Raw genomic sequence first — 17,359 nt, 5'->3', positions numbered from 1 at the left:
CAGAAAAGATAAATGCCTTTTTTAAACTTATATAAAAAGAGAGAGAGAGAGAAAGAGGATCCTAGGCCAAACCATAAAGAGAACTTATGTTCTGTGCTATGTCTTGCTACCCTTCTGGTAGTTCTGGAATAGCTGCCGTACATAGGCAGACTAGATAAAACAAGAACCTCCTTAGTAAAAATGAGGTACTAGGTGGTGATAAAATAGTCCAAGTTCAGATTCAGAGCCCAAGATCAGATGGCTGAGCTCCCAAACTAGGGGTCAGTCTATGTTATGGAAATGGCCAAGCCTAGATTGAAAACCTGTGTGTGTGTGTGTGTGTGTGTGTGTGTGTGTGTGAGATATCCCAGCTGAGGCAACCAGAGAGACGGTAAGAGAGTGAAATGAGCCCAATCTATTATCCCGGTTTCTTCACAGATCTTTCTAATATGTATGCAACATTTTTATAAAACAATGACACTTTTCCTCTTGTGCAATTCAATTCCAAGAGTATGCATATCAGACTCAAAGGCAACTGATACATTTCTTTTCATTTCAGAAAGAGAAAACACGAACAGCATGCAAATCGAACAGTGTGACTACAGTAGGGAGGCTGGACTAGCCACTGTGTCAAGGAAGAGGGCTCTAATACTAGCATTCTGCCTACTGCCCTTTCATTTCCACTTTCTACTAGGCCCCCAACTGGCTACTTTGATTTTCAGACATTTTCAACAATTTCTCAATCCCCTCCCATCCCACTCCCGGTGGCCAATAGAGGGCGGACTGTCTCTTTTTCCAGCCCTCCATCAGAAATAGGTTTTAATTCCCTTTCCTTTCAGACCTGTGTTTTTTCTCAGCTTGGAAAACTCCCTCCTGCTCCAACCGCCCCTCTCAAGTGCTTATGCTAGAGGTATTTACTAAAATCAAGGAAGAGCAGCAAACAAAAATATTCAAATATCTTTTTGTCTGCAGTTCTTCTCTGTTTCTTCTCTGTTTCGACTCATTCATGCATGCATGAATAATAAACTGAAAGTCCTGCCCTTTCCAACGAGCTGACAATCTAATTGGGTTCACAGCTAAAGAACTTTTTATAATATAACATGATAAATGTTATAAGCAGAGGTACTTACAAATGCCATACACCAGATAAAGGAGTAGGATCTAAGCTCAAGAAGGCTTTCCAGAGGAAGCATTAAACCCTATTTCTCGTACGGCTCTAATTCTTACATTTGTACATGCCTTTCAGGGGCCATGTAATCCTCTCAGTCCACTTTCACCCCTGACACCCAGTTGTCCCCATGTTGGGCTCACCCAACCTCTTTCTGTACCCTTAGTCTGGTCTTTGAAGATGAGGGAATCTCTTTGTGTTTAAGCCTCAATGTCATCATCTTCTGGCCACCTTATAGTCTCTTCTGCATCCCAGAGAAGAAACAGCTATTTTATAACTGAGTTCCTGCTTCACATACTGGTTTCAGATAAGCTGCCAGGCCCTTGTAGATTTTTCATTGGCCACAGTTACTAGCTTCGAGAAATCCTATTTTCTCTACTGCTTCTATGACTATTAATTGTATGGCAAAGGGCACATGTAACTTGATTCTTTTTTTTGAGCTGATACAATCATCTTAGCCTTAAGAATCTCTCTAGTCCTTTATAAGCCTGACTTGAATTCCTATAAGAAGTTCACCTTTCTCACCTTGTGTCTACCTACCTTCAAGGTGGTTCTACCTCTGAAGTCCCAGGAATGATTGATAGTGACCTCCATATTGTTCCTTGCCTGCGATCAATCTGTAGCTTTCTCTGATCCTTAACATATCACCTTAACAAAATAAATACAAACAAACAAAAAAGCAAAACTTTGACGGTGATTATTATCCCCTTTCTTTCTTTATTTTTGTATTTACTTATTTATTTTTTGAGACAAGGTCTCACTCTGTCACCTGGGCTAGAGTGCAGTGGCTTCATCATAGCTCACTGCAGCCTCGAACTCCTGGGCTCAAGCCACCTTCCTGCCTCAGCCTCCCGAGTAACTTGGACCACAGGCATGGTGCACTATGCCCACTAATTTCCTTATTTTTTATTATGTAGAGACAGGGTCTTGCTGTTGACCAAGCTGGTCTTGAACTCCTGGGCTCAAGGGATCCTCCCACCTTAGCCTCCCAAAGTGCCAGGATTTATAGTGATGAGGGCCCAGACAGTTTATCCCCTTTTTTCAAACTACAGTCACTTTCTTACTTCTGCCTTTTTTCTATCACCTGACCTTGGTTTTTCCTGTTGGGCCCTACAATGTTATCTGCTACATTTTAATAAATGTCTTTATACTTGCATTGTAACAGAAATACAGATAACCTCCTCTGTGAGAGTGGAAGAGGCCTTTTAACACAGTGCAATGATGACAGTTTGTTGGCAAATCCCATGGTGAAGTGCTGGTGCCTTGCTGGGTTACAAGAAACAACCATGTTTAACAAGGTAGTGTGTTTCTTTTTCTTCAATTTTGCTTATAGAAAACCTAGCATATTTTAAATGATTTTACCACTTAATACTTATCGTGGAACCATGAGGTATAAGAGCCTTTGGAGAGCATCTAATCTGACCTCCTACACAATTGCAGAAATTATCTCTACAACATTCTTGGAAACTAGTCATGTGAACAACTCTCTTTAAACCCCTCTGGAAAATGGGGTGCTCACTCCCCCTTTCCGCTGTTGAACATCTTCCCCATGACCCTCTGATAATCAGTGATAATTAATGAGTCCCTTCCTCTCCTCATCTCCTCAGGACAAAGAAATATGATTGGAGAAATGTTTAGTTTTCTGATGCCAGTGATGGGGGAATATTCTCCACAGGTAACTTTGGCTCTTTGGTTCAGGATTAGAGTGGTTAAACCGAAATATTTATCAGAAGTATACATTTGTTACACACACAGATGATTTCAAAGGTAGCTTTCGTTTCCTTTCTCAGTGCACTGCCAGCTATTAACTTTTGGTTCATTAGTCACGATTTTCAGGATCCACTTGGCTGCCACCCTCCCGCAGCCAGACCATCTCAGATCAGAGGGTGGGCCAGCCATTCCCACTTCACACCTGTCCCAGGATCGGATTTTTTTTTTCTCCCATGTTGATCACGGTCACTTTTTGTCAATTCATTAATGTTATTGACTTGGGTACCCATCCTGTGAACCGTAGGCCACTGAGGAGCGGATCGCCGCTTCACACCCGATCAATGGTCAGAGCCATCATTTCCAGAATATTTTCTGACAGCCACAGAAGAGAAACACTCTCCACACGATGCATTTTGCATCATTTCAGTTGCTCTTTTACCCGGTTTATCACAAAGAATATTTACCACACATCTTTATTAATACATTCACAATAATTAAAAAGAATAAAAAAAAGGAAAACCACCACTTTTGTCCATGAGCTTGAGAAAGAAAACAGCAATGTCTGATGACATTAATGATGCATGAGATCCACGGGTCTAGTGTCATGTCAAGACTTGTAGTAATCCAGTACTCGGCTTTACTCCAGGGAGAACGACTCAGCTCTGTTACTTTCCAGTCACCCCCTCCCATATTATAGCACCTCGGCACAGACAGCAGAGCGACAAAACACAGGATGTGGACAGTTAAAATTCAACTCAAGCTACAGCTGTCCCCAACAGTCCTCCCCACCCCCGGCAGAATATTTACCTAGACCGTTTAAAGCACTTAATTAATTCACCAGCAGCTTCGCTGGAGATGTCTCAGGGTTCCCGAGACTCCATTACACGGTATCTTTTACAAAGTCTGTTCCCAGCTCGAGTGAAAGATGGATTCTCATCCAGTTTGCGGAGGTTCCATGCATTTGCTTCCCCTTTCTCGGGTTCGATCCGGCGGCTGCCCAGTCGAGGCGGCAGCAATCGCCCAGGCCCCGAGCTTCTGGGGTCCCCGCCACTCTCCGAACTCAAATCTGCCCCTCGAAGGTGCAGCTGCCTCGTCCTGCTGGCTCTCAGGACAGCCGCTGCAGCCACTGTGCCAGCGGGCGCTCAGGACGCCACGACTCTCGCTGCTCGCTGGGTGCGCCCCGAGCCGATCCGCAGCGTGCCCGCGGTGCCCGGGCTGGAGCAGCTGCTCGGCCGCAGGGCCGGCTCGGTGCGCCGGGCTCGGGGAGGAGGAGGGGGGAGGAGGGGGAAGGGGAGGAGGAGGAGGCGTGTAAGGGAGGAAGGGCCTGGCCGCCGGGGTGGGAAGGAGGGGGAGGGGGCCGGCCGGCCGGGAGGGGTGGGGGGGCAGCCAATGAGCGGCGCGCGGCGCGGGGGGGGCGAGGTCTGGGGGATGAGGTAGTATGGGGGAGGGCGCAGCCCGAGCGGCAGAGGCTCGAGCCATAAACAAGCGCCCGGAGGAGCAGCGCAGGAGTGAGGCGAGCGGGGCGCGCGGAGCGGACGCCGCGGACCTTGTGCTGCACCACCGCGCCCACTCGGCGGCTCGGGAGGCGGGGACCGGCCCGGAGGCTGCGCCGCCGCCGCCGCCGCGGGGCCGGCCGACTAGGAGGAGGAGAGGGAGGAGACGCCGCCAGCCCCGGCTGGAGCCGAGCACAGCCGCCGCCGCCGCCGCCAGAAGTTTGGGTTGAACCGGAGCTGCCGAGAGGAAACTTTTTTTCTTTTTCCCCCTCCCTCCCAGGAGGAGGAGGAGGAGGAGGGGAAGCCACCGCTGCCGCTGGCGCCAACGCTAGTGGGCTCGGGGTCGGCGCGGCCCGTAGCGGGGGCGGGGGCCTCTCCCCGCGAGGGGAGGCGCGCCCCGGGGGCCCCGAGGGGGGCGGCGAGGACCGCGGGCTGCGGGTGCGGCGGCGGCGGCGCGTGTGCCCCGCTCAGGGGAGGGCGCCCGCCCCGCTCCCGGCCCGGCTGCGAGGAGGAGGCGGCGGCGCAGGAGGATGTACTTGGTGGCGGGGGGCAGGGGGCTGGCCGGCTGCGGGCACCTCCTGGTCTCGCTGCTGGGGCTGCTGCTGCTGCTGGCGCGCTCCGGCACCCGGGCGCTGGTCTGCCTGCCCTGCGACGAGTCCAAGTGCGAGGAGCCCAGGAACTGCCCGGGGAGCATCGTGCAGGGCGTCTGCGGCTGCTGCTACATGTGCGCCCGCCAGAGGAACGAGAGCTGCGGCGGCGCCTACGGGCTCCACGGAGCCTGCGACCGGGGGCTGCGCTGTGTCATCCGCCCCCCGCTCAATGGCGACTCCATCACCGAGTACGAAGTGGGCGTCTGCGAAGGTACGGCCGCCCGCTGCGGGCCCCCTCCCACCTGGTCCGCGCCGCCCCCTCGGCGCTGGCTGCGCGGAACAAAGTTTGGCCGAGACTTTCCCGAGGAGAGAGGGCTCCGCGGGAGGAGGGGCGGCCGCCGCCCCCGAGAGAGAGCCCCCGCGTCCCCGCTCCCTGCCGCGTCCCAGCTCCCTGCCGCGTCCCAGCTCCCTGCTCCCCCCGACGCTTAGCCAGCCGCGGGCGAGGTTGGATTTCTTGGGCGGGGGCAGACGCGTGAAGGATCGCATCTCCCAGGCCCCTCACAGGCGCGCACACGTGTGGCCATTCCAACCTGGGGTGGGTGGCCCGGCCCTGCGCCCCGAGGTGGGGACCCCGCGGGCAGGGAGCACTGCGGAGGCTGTTGCGCGCGAGCCCCTCGGGGAAGCCCGGCCCCTGCAGCCCTCCGCGCCCTAGCGCAGTGTGGCACCGTGTGCTGCACACCGTCCACGAAAGTCCTTTTTCTGTGGGCGGAGATGGGTCTCCAGCTCACACTCCCTGTGTGACTCTTTTATTATTTTTTCCTTGCGCTCTTCCTTCACCCCCTTCCTCCTCCTTCGCATATAAATCAATTTCAGCTCCGGAATATGTCAGCCCAGGGGAAGTTACATACAGTGGTTACTCATTTATTTGCCTATTGAAAACGGTCAAAGGCTTTTTCTCCTGGAAGGAAAGGGGGTGGGGTGCGGTGGGTGGGGGTTGCACCTGGGAATGAAAAGTTGTTGCTGACTATTAGTGGCTGCGTTTTAAAATCAGATATTCGCGTGTTTCCAGTCGTGCAGCCGGTTCCTTGGTTTTATTTGTTTGACAGCGGAGATTGTTCTGCTGGCCTCTCCACCACGCATTTGTGCACCGTGGTGTCGAGACTGACGGAGGGAGAAAGAGGTTAGATTAATGGAGGCTTTCTCGTTGGGGGAACCAGTCGTTGGTGCGTGTCGGCCTTAATCCCTGCCCGCCTGCCTCGGCTTCGGGGTTCCTTGTCTGGTTTGGGGGCTGGAGAGAGGCAGTGAGTTCTTTTTAGATAGCTAATGGGGGCAGGATTCGGTGAGCACCAGTTAAAAGTGGGATCCCTGCTTGGGCTGACGTTGGGCTGATGATGCTGTTCCGGGGCGTCCTGGTGAGAGAGCAGAGCGCAGAGCCTTATTTCTGGGGGAGCAGCGAGGAGGGACAGGCGCCCTCTGCCCAGCGTCTCTTCCATACTCCTCAACAGCCAGCACCTGGGAGACCAGGGAGGGGTTTATTCTGAAGCATCCTTGTGTGTGTTTGTGTTCATTGTGCTGGGTTACTGAAAAAGGAGGTGGCGACGTTAAGGATATAAATGGACCTACGGAAAGGCGTCAATACTGTGATTCTCTTTAAATACACGCACACAGAGGCACATATTTATACCTGTAGTTTTTAGAGTTTGGACAGTTCTGAAAAATAGGGGAGGCCTTTCTGGTTTGGAAGCTAGTGGGCAGTAATGAGTGAAGGGAACTCTTCTCAAAGGGAAGGGACTTGCATTTGGTTAGAAGAGTTCATTTGCCTGAAATACAAAAAGCCTTACACCTGGTATTTTAAGTCACGTTTTATAACATGTTTTTCCTACCTCAGGAAAAATGGCCAGCAGACTAAATTCTGATACAGTTTTATGTTGTTCGACTTTGGGAATTCTGAATGACTTAGACTAAAAGATGCATCTTAGTTGGAACCCTGCCACTTGGGGCATATAACTTAATCCAGCTGCCGATAAATCTGTAAAGAACAAGCAACACAAAACAAAGTTAAAGGCGGTGGAAACTGCTGGGCTCTGAGAAGGACTCTTGAAGGTTCTAAAGATTCTAACCCTCCTTTTCTTTCTTCTTAATATGTTTCTGGTGAAGGAAATGCTCGGGGAACATTTACAGTAATCAAGTGTTTTTGGCAGCAACATTCCGTGTCACAGTATAGAGTTATTTTGGCAGTTTGGTGAGGCTTTCATTCCTCTGAAATGATGTGATCCCTCAGAGCTTCCTTTCTTCTGGTAACACCCCGTGCACTTGGTATTCGCCTTGAAAAATGCTTGGAAGTATTTGTTGACATGATTATATCTCAATTAGCGTTCTCTAGAAACACTTTATTTAGTAGGCCTGTTTTCAGCTACTGAAATTGTTCAGGACACTTTTTTTTTTTTTTAAGGATTCTAAAAGCAGCAGTCAGGTGGCATCTAAATCCGTGAAACCAAAATAAGGACATATATCTGGCATGATATAAGGTTGGGTTTACAGGTATTTTCAATCATGTATCTAAAACTTCAGATATTTTCACGTTACTACAAGATTTAGGGAAAGCACAGGATAAGTGAGTAACCCTTTTTCTTCCTTATTAACAATCAGAGGAGTCTCTACATGTCAGTAATTATCTAGAAGGTATTGATTTTCTCTTTTGTTTTTCTACTTTGTGGGAAATTTGAGTTTCCCTCAATGTTTCCCTCAGTTTCCATTTTTATCCAGAAATTCACATGCTGAAGCATGATTACCATAACTAACATGAACAGCAATTGATATATTTTATTCACGTTGAAGTCTCCTTTGCTGCAATTTTTGCACTAAAATGACCCCTACTGGTTGTATCTGTTAATGAAAACTTGTTTGAAAACTTAATTGGCTACACTGAGAAGACATATTGCATGGTATAGAAGTATTATCCATGCCTAACCTACCTACTTTTGATGACATAATTCAAATACAAATTACATTTTGTGTTTGCCAACTTGTAGTAATTTTTACTTATGTTACTCCTATACTGGCTCTATGGAGGGGGAAAAAAATCGTGTTTTTAACTGAAGTTCACAAAATGAGTTAAATCATGGGCAGAAATGGGCCCCTGTAAATTTGTGGCTCACCACCTTAGGTTTTTCAGGCACACTGGCCTGTAGTGGGCTCTCAGTAAAAGTACATTGAATACCTGGATAAACAGTCCTACCCATAGAAAGATCATTGAAGAAAAAATATTTTCTGAAAGATTAATATGATGAGTTTGAGATATACACTTTTTCCAGCGTAGTTTAGATTGTTCTTAAATAAATCCTGATTTAATTGTTCCTTGGGTGGGGGGAGGAGGCAAGTGTATTTGAAAAACTGAGCATAAAGTCCGATACCTAAGGTTTTCTTTGCACTCTCTCAGTCCAAAAAGTGTTTTCTGGCCCTCAGAAGGGCACAAGTCCCTTTCCTGTTTCCATCATCTGCTGAGTCTTCCTGTTGCTCTTCACAGCATCCTAACAGGCTGGTTTTCTTGGCCAGGCTGCCTGCCTCCAGGGAAATGGCCCAGAAGCCAGAGAAACAAGTTTGGATCCTGAGCCCCTGAGGAAGAAGTCTGGGTGGGAGACCTCTTTGGGGGATCAAAGACAGAGTTTTAAAAAACTAATGAAGTGAAATTTTCTAGAAAGATTGCTTTCATTGGACAGTGAGAATTATATTCTGAGCTAAGGGGAATGAGGGCCATTTTTCTCATATGTGGACTAGTACATTACGCTTCTGTTAAGGGCTAGAGTGAGGTGGATGAGTACAGCCAGCCTTCACTCTCTGGGTAATAAAAGGGCAGATGATGGCTTGAGTTTGACAGTGGGGAAGGACAGCGTGATTAGGAACCAAGTGGACATATTGAGTTGCTTTGCTCTGAGGACTTTGCTGTCTTAGAGCCAGGTGATTGCTATTGCAGATAAGTACCCACTTTTCTTCCCAGTGAATAGTTACTTAGGGCTTCATCTTATTTGGATGGACTTAATTGTCCATGTTTTTCACCACTATTGTCTAAAAAACTGCCTCTTTCAGAACACAATTCTCCTTTTATTTCCCTCTAGGCATTTTAACTTTTCCTTCCACCCATCTTTATGGGGCAATGAGAAGGAGAACTAAGTATAATGTGGTGGATACTTACAGCAAAGAACAGAATTTTGTTTTCTGAAACTTGCCCTTTAGAAGGTTATGGTTTCTTATCACTGGAAGACAGTGGAGATAATGGCTACTTGGAAGAAAATGTGGGGGTGATGTAAGCGGAGGCCCCAGAGAACAGGCTACACAGGAGGCCAGATAATACACCAAAACATTTGGTTTTGCACAGTGAGAACATGGGAACTGCTTTCGTCACTCTGTACTAGGACTTGGAGTTAAGAATCCATGAAGTTTAATTTTTACTAATTAAGTAAAGGAGGGGAGGGACAAAGTTAATACTCCTGTCCTGGAGTTAGAAAAATTAAACTCCAGACTTTGTTTTTGAGTAATGGGTTTCATTTTCCCTCTCAAGAGTCTTTAGGTAGAGGGAGCCCAGGGTCCCCGAGAGAGAAGCAAGCAGAGGACATATAAAATTATATTATTAATAACAAGGAATAGGAAGTAAAACCATGCAAGTAAACAAGGAAATAATTAGTTCCTCCCAAAAGTAAATATTGACAAAACATGGAGAGACCTATTCACTGCACATATACAAATGACAGGGCTCAGTGACCTTCACTTTGATTGTCAGGCTTATAGAATCTTCACTGTTATTGAGGAGTCTTGTCACATAAAACACTTGGCAAAGGGCACATGGATTGCATACTGTCAGAAAGGAAAAAATAGCAAGTCTGGAGGTATTTGCTGCCATTAACACGTATTTAGCAGTGACTAGGAAAATCTACAAGCAATATGTGGGCAGTACAGTTGTAGGCAGTCAGGTTAATTTATGCAGAAAACTGAACAGTCCTTAAACTATGGCCATTATATCCATTTGTAGGAGGTATTTAGTGACTTGCTGCGGTTTCTATGTATTGTGTGGCTTGTTGAAGATGTTTGGACAAGTGAACAGCTTGGAGATGCAGAGGACAGGCATTATGAAGTTAGGGGATATAGATAAAACAGATGACCCTAAAAAGATAATGAGTGGGCAGACTAAAGAATGATGAATGGGAGAAGAGAAAATATTGAATTCATCTTAAGGCAAATGTATCATCCTTTGAAGGATAATCCAAAACACATTCCAGACATTAATTGTGAAATTCCTGAAAAATGTGGGTGTGCTTAACGTCTCTCAGGCTATGGTGCAAGAGAAGACAGTGCTGTTGTAGCCTGTAAATACAATGGGGTAGGATGTGGTAAAATACGTTCGGTGAAGCAGATTCCTGTAACACTGTGTTCCTTATGGCACATTTGGTATTAGGATTTTGGAGACACCCCAGTAAAGCTCATTTAATTATTTGAGGAAGAAACAGTAGACTAGCCAAGCATGCATGAATAAAACATTGAAAGCCTTCCTTCTGAGAGGTCTTATTGTCCAAAGCTGCATTTTCAAAGATCTAACTTTCCTTTGCATAGAAATCAATCACTCATTCATTGGTCTTCTACTTTGTGCAAGGTCTTCTGCTGGGTTAGGGGGCACTGGGGGTGCTGGGGACCTCTCAGACGTGTTCTGTACTCTGCATACTTTTAGTCAATCAGGTTTTAAAAAAAGATAGCAAGACCATAAAAAGTCTAATAATATCAGTTCAAGCCAAGTAGAAGTGATTTTGCAAGTCTGTATGTGAACAATTGGCTAGTGAAATACGTGGATAAAGTTAGTTCTAGGAATCGAAGCATCTAAGGTGATCTCTTCAGGCTCTGATGGCAAAGCAGGAAAAAAGGAATTCGAGTTTGAACGAGATTTAAATGTATCAGTAGGATCTTTTTTTTGGTGGGAAGGATCTTACCCATTCTCACTGAAGCCTGTGTAGTGTGTATCAGAGTGTTTCCCAACATCTAAAAATGAGGCTGCATTCTTAACGCTTTATTAGCTGTGGTTCAAAATGGCAAGTTTCCTTTTGAGAGTGATTTTCTCTTTGTGCTAGCTTGTTTCACTAGGCAGGTAAGCGTGGGCAGTGAACTGGGAGGGTCCCTTTATCAGCGCTTCTCAACTTCACCCACTCTTCTGCTTGCCCTGGCCGGTTAGCCTGATCAAATCATTGAAAAACCTGTGCTTAGACAAAACTTCCTAAGTCTTATGGACAGTGGAGTGGTTGAATATACTTAGAATGCCCTCGAGGTAAATACAGAACTCTAAGTGTTCATTTGGGGCCCACATGAAAAAGAATTTTTTAAAGATCCTGTTTTCCTTTGTTGGTTGCAAAGTGAACAGCTCTCCTACCTCCTCCGACCTCAGTTAATTCCCCACGTGAAATACCTATAAGTTGGTAGAAGAGTGTAATGGTGGCTTCGGGGTCAGATCTGCTCTCTGCTTCTGTATGTCTCAGTTTTCTCATCTGTATAGTGGGGTTAATATTAGGGTTGCTATAAGGACTCAACTGAATCCCTGGGAAGCACTTAAAAGAATGACTGGCACGTGGAAAACACTTACTAACAACAAGCCTACTGACCAGTATAAGCAAAACTATTTGACATGGGCATTTTCTCTGTTTCTACTTAATCCTCATATATCTGTGTCATTGATCATCAGTAGTTAAGGAGTTTGGGCTCTTAGAGAGGGAACAAGTCTTAATTGAGTTCAAGTCCCCTCCCTTCCTGTCCCAACACCACAAATGCATTGAGTTTAAAAAAAAAAAAAAAAAGGCCTCTGAAGCTACTTGCTACCCTTGCTACCTTTCCTTCAGCACTGCCTATTTATTATATCTTGATTAAATAATTTCTATAAAATTTGTATATTTTGGGTAAAATTGTGGGTCTGAATTTTTTGGCATTAAGACGTAGGAATTGTAAATGTAACCATTTATCTGTGGACTAATATTTCACTGGGGGAAGGGGGGCACCTAAACTCACTGTAATCAATAATGAACATTTGCCTTCACGTTATATTCTGGGTGAAGATTTTGCTCCTACCTCCTGGAGTGCTTTAGCTTGGCCGGAGCCAAGGAAACAACTTGTACTGCCTCAGCTCAACCCCTGCTGGGACTCCAGTCTCACCTGCTCCTGCAGTTGGTACAAACTAGGCAAAACCAGAGGTCAGAGGTTTATCCATTTTTCTGTTCTCTTTCTAGCTCTACCTGTTTCCCTGCCATCCTTCCATCCACAAATATGTATTGAGCATCGACTATGAGTCTGGTCTCTGTGCCATGCAATAGTGATACCACTTCTGTAAGCCAGTTTCTCTGTTAATGGTAATAGGTACTTCCTAGATTTGCTGTATTAAGTGAAATAAAACTGTGCTGCTGAGATTTTAATATACACACAAATCACCTGAGGATCTTATTAAAAACGCAGGTTGTGATTCAGCTGGTCTGGGGTAGAGCATATGATTCTGCATTTAGAACAAACGCTCAGGTGGCGCCAATCAATGTTGCTGGTCCCGGGACCACACTTTAGCAAGAAGCTAGTACCTACGTGTAAAGCATGTAACATAAGGGGTGGCATGTAATAAGGCCTAATAAATGTTACCTGCTATTATTAATATAATAATTATTTTTCAGCCAAAATAAATAATGTAAGGGCCATGCTTTCCCAGAGGCCGTGTTCTGGTGGGTAGATAGGGAAAACAGGACAATTGGTTATAATCCAAGACAGTAACCCTGGGATAGGGAAGTGCTGAGCACATGAGGAGCAGCTACAAAGGGCCCTAGCTCGGATCTGGCTACCAAGAAAGATTTAGTGGAGGATGCAGCAACAAGCAAGACCTGAGGGCCTCCTCCCTCCCTTTTCCCTACTCTTGTGCAAAATGTTTTGGGAGAAAGAAAATAGGCCTTGGGGCTAGACAAACCTGTGTTCAAATTTTTACCTGTGAGGTCAGCTTGCTTATTTTTCCTGGGCTCTAGTTTCCTCATCTGTGAAAATGGAATATTAGTAGCTTGCTTTCTTTTTCAGAAAAATAAATTACATAGAGGGATATTTAGCTTTGTATCAAGTAAATATTATAGTGAGGATTAGAGATTATATGTGATTACATAGGGGTGTGTATATATATGATTATACGTATGTGTATGTATATATAGTTGCTAGTACAGTTCCTGGTACCAAATAGATTTTTAAAAAATATTAATTGTAATTTCTATTCTATTTTCCATCCTTTCTCATTTTCTTCTTTGTTAGTGTTCTCTATAAGTTTAAAAATCTACTTTGTGGACACACAGCTCCTTCACAGTTAACGAAGCCTTTTCAGAGGGGGACTCAAAGGGGGAGTTCTGGTTTCAGATGTTTGTCAAAGTAGAGAAAAGAACTGGAAAGTACTAAGAACAAGGGGCTGAGACCCTCTTCTAGGGTGTCTCGACCTAGAAAACATTTGTTGGTTTGATCCAATGTGACTAATTCCCAGCCCCTTTGGAGTTTCAGCAGAATGTCAACACTTACTTCATTTTGTGGTGTGAACCCTTACTTCCAAAGGGCTTTTTCACATTAATATTTTTTTAAAAGTGACATTTTAATATTGATGTAATGTGGTTTCATGGAAGCAAATTAAATTTCCTTTTATTGTTAGAAGTTTTTTTGTGGATTTCCGGCCATCTCTGGAGACGTTGGCAGCCCCAGGGTTGTCACCAGGGGAGGCTGTGTTATCTCACTGGGGTTTCAGAAGGAAGCAGCAGCAGGCACAGCCAGCTCAAAGACCGGAGGGCTTGCGGGCTTGCGAATGAACAGGAGATGGTGTGAGGGCCCCAGTGCATCTGCATTGCTTTTCTCCATCCCATGGGTTCCATGCGTCTTTCAGGTGAACTAAACCTGCGGGTTTCGCATGGATTTACATCGTGGTGTATCCGGAGAATCTTTGTGCTACAGTGGAAGGCTAGAAAAAACACCTAGAATTAAAATATCTAAGGTTCTTGTCTCTTTAGTTTCTAGTGTAGGTCTGGTCCCATTTTAGGAGAACAGGACTGCATATTCTCAACTGTGACTTTTTCCTTCTTGCCTGGAAATAAGTTTCATTTTTATCCAGTAAATATTGGCTGAAAATTCACAAAGCAGATGCTTTAAATTGGCTGCTGTGGAACAAGCAGAAAGAACTTGATGAAGATAAAATCCTTGGAAATCAGTAGTTTACAACTTCTTTTTTCTTTTTAACAATCAAATCTTATCACATGGTAAAAACTGGATTTTTTTTCCTCAGAAATTCTTTTAGTACCTATCATTGTAGTGCCCCCTGTCTTTTATCAGGAGTGTTGGCATTCAAACATGTAACTTACAAGCAAGATGGGAAAAATTTCAAAAATAGTTTCGGGGTTTCTTTTAAGTATATGTTAGTAAAATCCAAAATAGCACCCTAATTTGAAATATCCTACAAACATTTGTCTTATGAATATTTAAGAAAATTAAGTGTTAATTATATTTTACAGTTGTCATTTTACATTTCAAGTTCCTGAGAAGAGAATTTGAAGAGTCTACTACTTGGAAATTTTAGCTAAGTCCTTAGCAACCAGCTTACTTTGGCTACGGCAGGTAAAAAAAGAAAAAAAAAAAAAAAAGATATAGGCTGTAACTAGAGACTATGCCTGTGTGCCTGTCTTATTTAGCATTTCAAAACAAAAACCATAAACAAACATCTCAGATTCAAAACAGAAAGGAATTTCTGGCAGGGCAGAATGAAACCTGAGCCTGCAGAGTCCTAGTCTACAAGAGGTAACTTATTTAGCTTCTTTTCCAAAGGCCACAGCAAAACGTTTCACAGCTGTGATAAAACAAAAGGCACTTCAGTATTGGAGAATTGTGATACCTCTTTTGACGACTCCAAAAGACCTGCCAAAATAAGGCAAAGCTACCTTCAGGATGTTTGACCTGAACTCGACTTTATTAAGAAATAGTCAGACCGCTTCAGACCTAATAATGTGTGAGGAATCTTCCATGTGGGATGGATGGGCTTGGACCCCTCCGAGAGTGTGTTTATAATTCTACAGAGGCAGAACATTCCATCATCTTATCAAATGCAGATCTAGAAATGCAAACCTTTTCTCACTTCCCCATAGTTGGGAGCTTCGAGTTTTTATAAAGGTATGGGCATTTACAGTCTTGAGTGAGGAAGAGGGATGGATTTGAGACAATTTTTTTCTCTGGCAGTCAAAGTAGAAGGATTTTTAAATGATTTGAGAAAGAATGAGCATGCTGTGTGCTTTTCAGAACCATTGAATGCTTATATTTCAGGCAGACTTTAAGAAAATTTATTACTACTGCCTGTGTCATAAAAATGAAAGATCAAATACATTTCTGTATTTTAATCAAAAGTGGATGTATTTATATATATCCTTGTTTCAGAAAGGATCTGAGGCTGCTCAGAAAGGTAAATGCCACACAATTCTTGGACATGAAAATAGCATGATAGAGGAATGAAGGCGTCCTGACCCTTGTCATCTCTTAGTAGCTCAGTGATTTAAATAAAACCCCTCACTTCCCTTGGCTTCACTTTGCCTTAGTTTGCGGAAAGGGAATTAGTTACCTACCTGAAGGCAGGAGAACTGACTCAGATGATATCTTAAGGCCCTGCTGGTCATAAGATCTATGTTTTTATGACCTAAAAGTGCTGGACAGGAGTCAAGTATTACCTTGTGTTTGCAGAGCCAGGAAAGGAAAAAGTGGTAGTGTCTACATGACTCCTTGCCAGGTGCTGTAGACAGAAGAGCACAGAGGAAAAAGATCAAGAGTTCTTCCATAGTTATGTTTATTGGGAGGCAGTGGAGACAGCGAAACATAGTTATTGGAAAGTGAGTGACATCTTTTAAATGCCTGCAGGAAGTAAGCCATATAAACTGTGGCCTAGTCTGGATTCGGGGTAGAGCTTACACCTCTCTTTTATCTCTTTGCAACCTTCACGTTCTCCATTTTCTCATGAACTTCATTAATTACAGCTGTGAGGTAGGTAGGTGACAGAGACGGCAAAGGGAGAAGCTTGAGCAAAGACAGGCCAAAACTTGCCCAAATTCACATGCTCATTTCTGCCTCTGACACTAGAGAGAGTTGAGTGATTGCTGTTCTTCCTAATACTGCAGGCAGCCAAATTCTCTGCATTCTTTTACCTTTGCTGCTGTTTTCACTTGCCAGGGAGTTTCCTTAAGGAGCAGACTGAATTTAAAGAAACATAACAGTAATAGTGCGTGAAAGGGGGATCACTGGCTGAACGTGGAACGTTGGTGCCTCGCGTTGGGAGGATGAAACGCTAATTTCTGCAGTGGCACATGCTGCAGGCTACGCCAGCCCCCTCACTTTTTGCAGCCAAGCCGCCAACCAGGAAGCTCTTTGCCTGTATGTGAGACGACAGATCTTCACTAAATATATTTCAAGTACAAGTCAACTGTGAAACTTGGAAAGTTGTCTAGAAACATCACCCTTCCTTTGCGTGTCGTCCAGCAGCAGGGTTTGGAACGAGGTTAGGTGGTGTGACCCTGTGGTTCTGAAACTTGATGTAATAGGCATTCTAAAGATTATGATGTCCAACACAGCCCCCTGCATATACCAACAATCAACATGCTTTGCCTTGTGGATATTACATTTTTGCCAAGAACAGCCTTCCAGAATGAGGTGTTGGTTAATTCCAGTCTGGCATTAATTCATTAATAAGTCTGCTGAATGCTGAATACTCCATTTGGGAGTATGTGACATGAGAAAACTCAGCAGCTAATTATTGTGTAGCTCTTTTCCGTGATTCTCACAGTCATTAAAATTACCTAAGCCACCAATTCCTAGCTGTATAGACTTATATAATTTTTAGTTTTCTGTAATATTTTGCCCCAAACGATTTTTTTTTTGCTCCAATCTGTAAAACTGTTAAAAGTTTACTAATAACTGGGTAAAACATTTTATATTGTATATGGCTTGTTCTTTCTTTCCTTTTTCTTTTTTTCTCTTCTTCGTCATCTTCTTTTTTTTTTTTTGAAAGATAATATCAAAAGTTAAATCCTGTTCTAGATCTTATTATCTCTCTTCCTGGCTAGATTTCTGGTTAGCTGATAGTAATGGCTAGAAGGATGGGTGGTATTAATTTACTAACATGAGCTTTCGCCTAAGATAGGTTCTCCTTTACTCTTTTTTGGTATATAAATAGGTCTTTATTTGCTTTTCTTCCGGCTTGATTAGTGCATATGAGCTTAAGAACTTTTAAACCAGGGGACAGTAATGAAAGTCCGAATGCCAGGGTCCCAGCACTTTTCTCTTGGAAGCAGCCAATGAGTGTAGTGTGCGTTTGCTGCAGTGACAGCCTGTGCTAGAAGGGACATTAGATACCTCCCTTG

General features: G+C 44.6%; 1 protein-coding gene and 1 long non-coding RNA gene across 3 annotated transcripts in view; one reads left to right on the top strand and one right to left on the bottom strand.

The window, feature by feature from the left end:
• Window positions 1-3,316: 3,316 nt before the first annotated feature.
• LOC138399744 (uncharacterized) lies at window positions 3,317-4,130 on the bottom strand. Its single transcript, XR_011236186.1, has 2 exons — window positions 3,665-4,130; window positions 3,317-3,557 (listed from the first exon to the last, which is right to left on the bottom strand). It is a non-coding gene; the product is annotated as an uncharacterized lncRNA (long non-coding RNA).
• A 231-nt stretch (window positions 4,131-4,361) lies between these two features.
• Window positions 4,362-17,359, top strand: part of CRIM1 (cysteine rich transmembrane BMP regulator 1) — a 188,765-nt gene continuing 175,767 nt past the window's right edge. Inside the window, exon 1 of one of the 2 annotated variants that reach the window (XM_069495226.1) lies at window positions 4,362-5,211. In XM_069495226.1, the coding sequence (XP_069351327.1) occupies window positions 4,881-5,211 (331 nt within the window). In that variant the 5' untranslated portion in view covers window positions 4,362-4,880. The remainder of the gene's footprint in view (window positions 5,212-17,359) is intronic. The other variant, XM_069495227.1, reaches the window with a different exon arrangement.

This window comes from Eulemur rufifrons, chromosome 19, assembly GCF_041146395.1.
Source record: "Eulemur rufifrons isolate Redbay chromosome 19, OSU_ERuf_1, whole genome shotgun sequence".
Taxonomy (NCBI): domain Eukaryota; kingdom Metazoa; phylum Chordata; class Mammalia; order Primates; family Lemuridae; genus Eulemur; species Eulemur rufifrons.
The sequence above is the reverse complement of the archived record's forward strand: the minus strand, read 5'-3'. Positions and strand labels throughout refer to the sequence as shown.